The following is an 8,737-nucleotide window of genomic DNA, read 5'->3' as shown; positions in this document are numbered from 1 at the left end:
AACAATTTTCACTCAGAAATTGCTTGTAGATTTTTACAAATAATTACAAAGAAATGACAAGTAACACATTCAATGAAATGTGAAATTTTGAAGTAGAAAGATTGAAATAGTATTTTCTTGTAAAACAAACTCCAATAATCTTTGTTTTATTTACAACTTTGAAAAATATTTTTTTTACAGTGTACATTGTAAGTCGTTACCATTTCCCATATATCAACATCAGTCTAAGCTGCTGATTTGGCAATTCAAATGTAGCTGTTTTTGTTATGCCAATGAATAATATTGAAACGGATAGAGAAGGAGAAGGAGGAGACAAAGAAGGAGAGTTTGAGTGAGGAAGTCTGAGAGAAAGAGGGAGAGAGAGAGGGAGGGAGGGAGAAAGAATGCTATGATGTCACACCAGTAGTGCACTCAAATACAAAAGCAGCTGAGAGAAAGACACACACACACACACACACACACACACATGCTGCTGCCTGTTTCACTAACACAACTCCACAGCACACTTCTCCAGCTCTGAATGTGAGTACTATAGTTCACTTTTCTCTCTCTCAGCACACTTCATCAGCACTCAGCAGTCTCTTTGTCCTCATCTTTACAGCTTTTTTCATTCTCTCTTTCTCTCAATCTCTCTGTATCCTCTCTCTCTCCCATGTGCTGAAGAACTGAGGCTGTTTTGGTTAGAGTTACGGCTCCCGATCTGTCTAACGGCTGCTTTCTCTCCTGCTTTGTTTCTTATAGTTGCTCTTTTGCCAACTTCCAGAGTCTTTTGTGCTGTGAGTCTTTGTGTAAATGTCTCAGTCCCTGGCTGTCTCTATTGTCCATCCCTAATTTACCCAAATTCAAAGTATTCTCTGAGTGCATCATCACAGTTTTAACATGTTATTTCAGCTGCATTTGAACTAGTTTTATGCTCAGGTTGTTAGTTTTGCTTGAATAAACTCAGTTGTTGTGTGTACTTCTTTTATCGCTATAATTAAAAAGCACAGATGTTTATTAATTTATTGCTGCTTTGTTTGTTTTGAATGGCTTCATTAAGTTGTTTGGTGAAGAAACTGACCTGGTGCATGATTGGTTTTGAATAGAGAGGCTCTTTGTTTGAGGAATGGTAGTGCAATAGGATTATTTTCTGGCTGAGAGAAATAAAGAAAAAAAGAGAGAGTTAAGGACTGAAATGCTGTAGTAATCTGTGTAATCTGTGTAACAGCAACAGGGATGGAGCTACTGAATGAGAAAACTAAATAAAGTGAATGAGGGAGAGAAATATAGATGCTCATTTAGCCAGTCAACAGAGAGAGGAAAATCACACAGCTCTGGAATAAAACAGACTGCTATTGTCAACACAACTGAACAGAAGTCTGGATCAAACCATAAAACATCAAAATTTACAGCTGCTTAGAGGAACGTTTGTCCCAACAGTCTCCTTTAACCCCCACAGGAGAGAAAATCATAAAGAGAATCACTGTAATATAACAATTGCTTCTTCTAGACAGTAATGAGATTAAGTAGAAAGTGTGATTATCTCAGATGTATCTCCTTAAGCTTCAGATAAGATCTCAACAGTATCTCAAAATGTACGCATGACAAGAATCAATGTTCAAAAGCTTCTCCATAGGGTTCAATTCAACTATTGAAATGTGTCATCTGAAAAAAAAAGATAAATTTTCACTTCATGTGCTCAGTTTATACCTGACAGGGTTCCCACTCGTTCATGAACACCAGATTCTCTTGTACATGTGCAAATCTGCAAAAAAATATGAAGAAAATAAATTTAAAAAATTCGACTTTCTATTTGCTTTTGAACTGTAAACGCTTTTCACTAAGCTGTTTTTCCATTTTTTTCAAGTTCTACATTTATGCCTTAACTTTGACATTTCTGTATTGCATTCGTTTTTAATATTTCTCATGGGGATTTAATCATTTTTGACTTCTTTGAGTTAAATCTCTTTTTTTCTTTTTTTTTGGCTCATTTCATCCGTAAAAAAATAACCTGCCTAATAATTCTGCACACCTTAATAAGGAGTTTTTCATTTCTAGCCTTCATGGACAATTATATACAGTATCACTTCTAAATGATTAAATACAAAAATAATAGTAGTTATTAAGATTGATGTGGTTTGGAATTGGTAAAATGTGCAACTGTCCGGCTCAGGGCTCTAGGCTGCGCGTCAACACACACGGTTTTTTTTTCGCGCTCCCCCATCTCCACCCCCAATCACTAGTGCCGCTTGTTCGGTCTTTGACAGAACATATAGGACAATTTTTTAAATAGCGCCATAAACAACATTTATTTCAAATTTAATTCAAGCACTTTCAAGGACCTATGTTTGTTTTCAAGTACTTTCCAGGCCTTGAATCCATATGTCTGAAATTCAAGTACTTTCAAGCACTTTCAAGAAGTGTGGGAACCCTGACCTGAATGTGTTCACAGCTCATTTATGGTGTCACAAACAGGCATTCTGTCACAACACTCATTGACTTCTGCTTGTCAATACCAAGAAATGTTCTTATAGAGTTACTGTATTTGACTTTCACAAAAAAGTTCAAAATAGGTTATATTTATAGGGGTTCACAGTTTCATAGTTTTCTTGTCACATGACAACAAAACCTGCATGCTGGTCTTGCCACACCAACTTTGATTTGGTGGATAAATGCTTTTGGATTATTAATCATTTTTTAAATAATGCTTTATTGCATATTTGTGAAGAAATAATAAGACAATGACAAACTACTTATGCCAACATATCAGACTTTCTTAAAGAGACAATTTTTAAAGTCTACAGACAGATATAGCAACTAGATAACTGTATATATATATATACATACACACACACACACACACGCTGGGACAAAAAAAAAAGAAAAGTCTTAATTTATTCTCATTGCTGTTTAACAACTGAGATAAGTATTATCATAGTCTTATATCTTATTATGAATTTCTTATCAAGATGTTCCAAGAAAAATTCTCAAAAACATCTAAGAGCTTCATTGAGCCTCCTAAGCTATGAAAGAGCAATTAAACTGCTCTCTGCTCTCTTTAGAAAGAGGAAATTGGAGTGGGAAGCTTTGTTGTTTTACAAGTGAAATCAGGATTATTTAATGCAAAGATATAAAGGAGTCGCCCATAAAGAGGGGCTGAACAAAAATGGCAACAGATGCTGTAATGGATCTTTCTTATTTATTTTTAATTTTTTTACCTCCTCCCATTTCTCTCTCTCTTTTAGGCTGGAATCACATGGCCAGAGTGTGGGACAGAAACGAACTCAACAGCAGGATCTAAAATGCCAATCTTTGGAAGATAGAGGGAGCTTTTGTCTGAGAAAAGGACGACAAGAATTCCAAAAAAGGAGCTGGACTCTTCAGAGAGCATTTTTGTGTACCAGCACACTTATTCAAAAGACTACAACATACATACAGACACAACATGCTGCAGCAAATCCTAGCTGACATGTACATCGACCCTGATGTACTAGAGGCCTTAAATGAGGAACAGAAGAAGATTCTGTTCTTCAAAATGAGAGAGGAGCAAGTCAGGCGCTGGAAGGAGCGGGAAGAGAAGGAGGGCAAGGAGGGGATAAAAAAAGAAAAGCTCCAGCAAAAGAAAGGTATGAACTCACACCCTTTCTAAAAATACAGCCACGTCTGTCATTCTGTCAGCATCAACAGGAGACAAAAACTATTTACAGAACAGTCAAATGTTTTTGTGTGTCTCTGAGAGGCCACAATGTTTTTGCACATTCTTAAGTGTGTGACATCTTAATTGAACCTCACAGACCCATTCGGAATAAAGTGAGCACAAGGTGAAATTTGTTCATTTGGTTCCGATGACGTGTTTCAATAGTTGAATTGAAACCAATGGAAAGACTTTTGAATAGTGATTGTAGAGAGCAGCTCAGTGAATATGGCTACATTCACACAGCAGTGCTAAATATATTTCAGTTCTGTTAGCAGAGAGAAAACCCGTGTTCACGTACACTTCAGCTATTAAAGAGCTTGACAATAGCTTTATATAACCAAAATGACTACCTGACATTTTTTTTTAGAAAACAGGAGACAAAAACTATTTACAGAACAGTCAAATGTTTTTGTGTGTCTCTGAGAGGCCACAATGTTTTTGCACATTCTTAAGTGTGTGACATCTTAATTGAACCTCACAGACCCATTCGGAATAAAGTGAGCACAAGGTGAAATTTGTTCATTTGGTTCCGATGACGTGTTTCAATAGTTGAATTGAAACCAATGGAAAGACTTTTGAATAGTGATTGTAGAGAGCAGCTCAGTGAATATGGCTACATTCACACAGCAGTGCTAAATATATTTCAGTTCTGTTAGAAGAGAGAAAACCCGTGTTCACGTACACTTCAGCTATTAAAGAGCTTGACAATAGCTTTATATAACCAAAATTACTACCTGACATTTTTTTTTAGAAATATTTTTTTTTCCGAAATAATATTAATAATAAATTAACTAAGCTTCCCAGGCTTCCTGTTTCAATTATATCTGCATTTGATTTTTTCCATTTTATAACTGATGGGGGTACATTTAGATTTTTCAATATTTTGTATACTAGTTTATGTAGTTTTTTAAATGCTGAAAAATGCTACTAAAAAAACAAAGGTGTCTTTTCAGCATCATTACTCCAGTCTTAAGTGTCACATGACTCTTCAGAAATCATTCGCTGTTCAAGAAACATTTATTATTATCAATGTTGAAAATAGTTGTGATGCGTAACATTTTTCTGGAAACCAAAAAATGTTCTTTCAAAAATAAAATCTTACTGACCACAAAATTTAAACGGTAGTGTAATTTAAATACTGACAGTGCAATACTATTTCAACACATATAGAGCCTGATTTAGTGAATTCACCCCTTGCTGTGTGAACGTAACCAATCAGAGAATGATTCACTTTTATTGAATCTCTGTGCAGATCCTTTTACGCATTTCCACCAAACTATACGAAAGCAGCTTGTTACGAGGAACTCAAAATAAATCTTTTAACACGCCCTTACTGATGTAACAAGAAAATCAATGCCTGTGTGAAACGTACCAACGTCATTTCAAGGAGAGCACATATTTTTGAGGCCAAAGGAAATTGTGACCTGAAAGAGAGAAAGAGTCACATAACAATACCGCAGAGACATGCTACAGCATGCTACAGCTACTGCAAGGGTGAAACCAGAGCCAAATTCCAGTTTTGCAACACTGACCTTGCACCACGGCACAATACTTACATGCAAATCACCTTGCAGTAGATTACTGTTTATCTCCATAGCATCAGCATTTGTAAGTAGTTGTTTGGGATCTAACCCCTGTAATGTTGTAGGGGCCCAGCCACCATAAATTCCTCTAAACATTTCAGGGCTTTCTAACACTAATGCCTGAGGATGTACTTTGCCAGAAATTTGGGCATGGAATGTTCTCAGGAAGCACAACATGCAAAAACAAAGCAACTATAAAAGAGCCATTTTTGGTTGCCCAAAGAACCTTTCAGTGAACAGTTTTAAAAGAAACATTTTTCTTAGTGTGAACAGCATTAAAAAAAAAACATTTTGTGGAATTAAAATGTTCCAGAGATTTTAAAGATTCCTTTATTTTTAAATGAAAATTTTGAAAATGTACTCACCCTTAGGCCATCCAAGATGTGGATGAGTTAGTTTCTTCATCGGAACAGAATTGGAGAAATGTAGCATTAAATCAAATGCTCACCAATGGATCCTCTGCAGTGAATGGGTGCCGTCAGAATTAGAGTCCGAACAGCTGATAAAAACATCACAATAATCCACAAGTAATCTACACCACTCCAGCCAATCAATTACATCTTGTGAATGGAAAGGTATTTGACAGTGCAATCAAACAAATAGACAGTGCAAGAAACAAGTGCAAGACAGTGCAAGAAACAAATCCATCAAGGCATTTTAACTTTTAACTCTTGCTACTGGCCAAAACAGTCCATAATTCATAATAATGCTTCAAGTCCATCCATCATCTCACGTCAAAATCCATATATTTTTAGAACTGTTTTCGCGTTATTATGAATTATGGACTGTTTTGGCCAGTAGCAAGAGTTAAAAGTTAAAATGCCTTAATGATGGATTTATTTCTTACAAACGCAGATTTTCACTTCACAAGACATTAATTGATGGACTGGAGTCGTGTGGATTACTTGTGGATTATTGTGATGTTTTATTAACTCTTATTCTGACTGAGCAAGTGATGTTCCAATGAAGCAACAAACTCATCTACACCTTGGATAGACTAAGGGTGAGTACATTTTGGGTGATTTATTCCTTTAAAAATGAAAGTTCATTAGAGAATAGAGAAAAAAGAAGTTAATAGTGTGGTTTTCAAATGACAGTATGAGGAAAACACTCAGAACAAGAGTTTGTGTAACATGGAATAAATATATTGTACATGGAATTTCAAAATATCAGATGCTCGTAACATCTGTGACAGCTTGAACCCATGTTCTGTGGCTGGGAAAAAACATTCAGTTCATGTGTTGATGACGATGGCATGCAGCTGAACAGGAACTGATGTTTACAACAGCATTTGCTCAAGGATGTAAATGTTCTTGTAAGTGTTCCTATCACTAGTGCTGGTATTCTCCCCCGGCTTCTGTTTCTCATCAAAAAAGCGTCAAGTCACATGGGCCACATGTAACACAGGGCCTTTGTGATGTATGTTCATCTCCTGCACAAAAGAGAGCTGCTGTGTCACAGTCATGCAGTTGGACTCTTATTCATTTACTTTAGTTTGACATGAACAGTCAAATCTCTTTCTGTACTCTTTTGATTTTCTCTCCGTGGACACACAACTGACAGGGTTTACAGCTCATGTCAATGGCAGCATTGTGAAACGCAGCTGTGTCTGTCTTTCTCTCGCTCAGCACTTTGTGGCTGGTTACAGTCGCCTCAGCTGATACTGTTGTGTGTCAGCTCTGCGTCAGGGGAAGTCGAGATAAATACTGTTGAAGTTTCCGTTGGCAGTTCTTTCTGTACACAAACAAACAAAACTATTGGCTACCACTGGAACTTTGTACCTGAGACTCTTTTGCTGCCCACTGGAGAGAAAAATCACCAATGAGATTTCTGTTATATGTCAAATTGTTTCTCTTTCACAGTAATCAGATTAAACGGATAGCAAATAGAGACTTTGAGGTGTGGTCAGACTAAACATAAGCCTGTGGAATTAATACAGACACTTAATATGCGTCAATGAATATGAGCAGCAGGGTGTGATGTCACACTCCAGGACAGTTTTTGAAGTATAACCCATCCTTTTTTTCCCAGACATGTCCTCTAAAGGTGCAAATCATTTAGAAGCACACATTAGTCCAACAAATCCTCAGCCAAAGGAGTGAGTTTGTGAGCTACACAACTAAATTAAACACTTTACAATAAGTCCTGGTAACATTTGTTAAGGTGTCACGAACTAATACTTGTTCATTGTATAAATATATGTTGGTGTTTCTGCATATTATGCATTTTTGACATTTAAAAAGTTGCATAAGTATTATATCTGCATTAATGATTCCTAATGCATTAACTAATGTAAGTAACATAACTGTCCTCTTTATCTTTTTGAAACACTAGTTTTTGATAAAAAATAGATTATAGATATTATATCAACATATACAATCACTACTGAAAAATTAAAGCATGCATCTCGTCTTAAACTTGTTTACACTCTTTAACGTCAAAGATCTCAACATGAACTCAACCATTTATCATCAAATTACAAATAAGACCAAATAATCAGAACATCTTCATTGCTCTATACAAGTGCTTCCCAACCTTTTTGACCCCAAGGCCCTGTCCACAACAACAGTTAAAGACCTACAACCTTTCCAGCTGTTCATGATTCACTGGATAAATATTTAGCATAAGGATTTGAACAAAATATTTTTCTCACAATATCTAGCTGATATACCTGAACTATTTTATAGAGCTTGACATATAGAAAATGTATATTCATGAAATGCATAAAAATTCTCATGCAATTATAGGATTTTATTAATTTACATGACTTTTCAAGATGTAGAAATCATACTTTTATAATTAGGCTTCCTTATATATCCAGGTTTTTCATGAACCATGGTTCTTTGAGAGAAAACAGATTCTTGAAAAGAATACTCTTAGAATAGTTTGCTGTGGGCCCCTGGTTGAGAACCACTGACCTGTTCTTCTACTATATCAACAATTGTCTCATTTATGCTTATTTTAAGGAGTTTAAATGGATAGTTCGCCCAAAATTGTAAATTCTGGAACAATATGGATTGGAACAACGTGGAGGTTAGTAAATGAAGGCGAATTTTCATTTTGGGTGAACTGTACCTTTAAGGAGAAACAAAGAGCGACTTTCAAGCTATAAAAGTCTCCTATTGGATGGTATAAACAGATTTTTTGAGGGCTTGTTTTCTTTAATTTGTAGTTTTGTTACATAAAAGAAAGGAAAAGCTCAACCATTGATAAGCTGCGCTCCTTTACAAGGTGTAGCTCTAATCTCGATGTCCGGGTGTGGGGTCATAGCGCTTTAAGAAAAATTCCTCAAAAAACACATTCATCATCATGCAGTTACATCACCTTTCAAAAACACACACCATGTCTTAAAGGGGTCATATGATGCTTTTTAAAAGATCATTATTTTGTGTATTGGTGTAACAGAATATGTTGACATGCTTTAATGTTCAAAAAACACATTATTTTTCAAATACTGTACATTATTGTAGGTCCTGTA

At 35.8% G+C, this 8,737-nt stretch overlaps 1 protein-coding gene across 1 annotated transcript in view; it reads left to right on the top strand.

Annotated features, from left to right (window-relative positions):
* The first annotated feature begins 436 nt into the window (after positions 1-436).
* LOC107660809 (SH2 domain-containing protein 4A-like) overlaps positions 437-8,737 on the top strand; it is an 11,158-nt gene continuing 2,857 nt past the window's right edge. Inside the window, exons 1-2 of the mRNA XM_016450231.1 lie at positions 437-522; positions 3,225-3,605. Coding sequence (XP_016305717.1) covers positions 3,425-3,605 — 181 coding nt within the window. The 5' untranslated portion in view covers positions 437-522; positions 3,225-3,424. The remainder of the gene's footprint in view (positions 523-3,224; positions 3,606-8,737) is intronic.

The sequence above is a fragment of the Sinocyclocheilus anshuiensis genome, unplaced genomic scaffold, assembly GCF_001515605.1.
Source record: "Sinocyclocheilus anshuiensis isolate Anshui unplaced genomic scaffold, SAMN03320099.WGS_v1.1 scaffold1289, whole genome shotgun sequence".
In the NCBI taxonomy this organism is placed as follows: domain Eukaryota; kingdom Metazoa; phylum Chordata; class Actinopteri; order Cypriniformes; family Cyprinidae; genus Sinocyclocheilus; species Sinocyclocheilus anshuiensis.
Note: the sequence above shows the minus strand (reverse complement) of the source record. Positions and strands in the feature narration are given on the sequence as shown.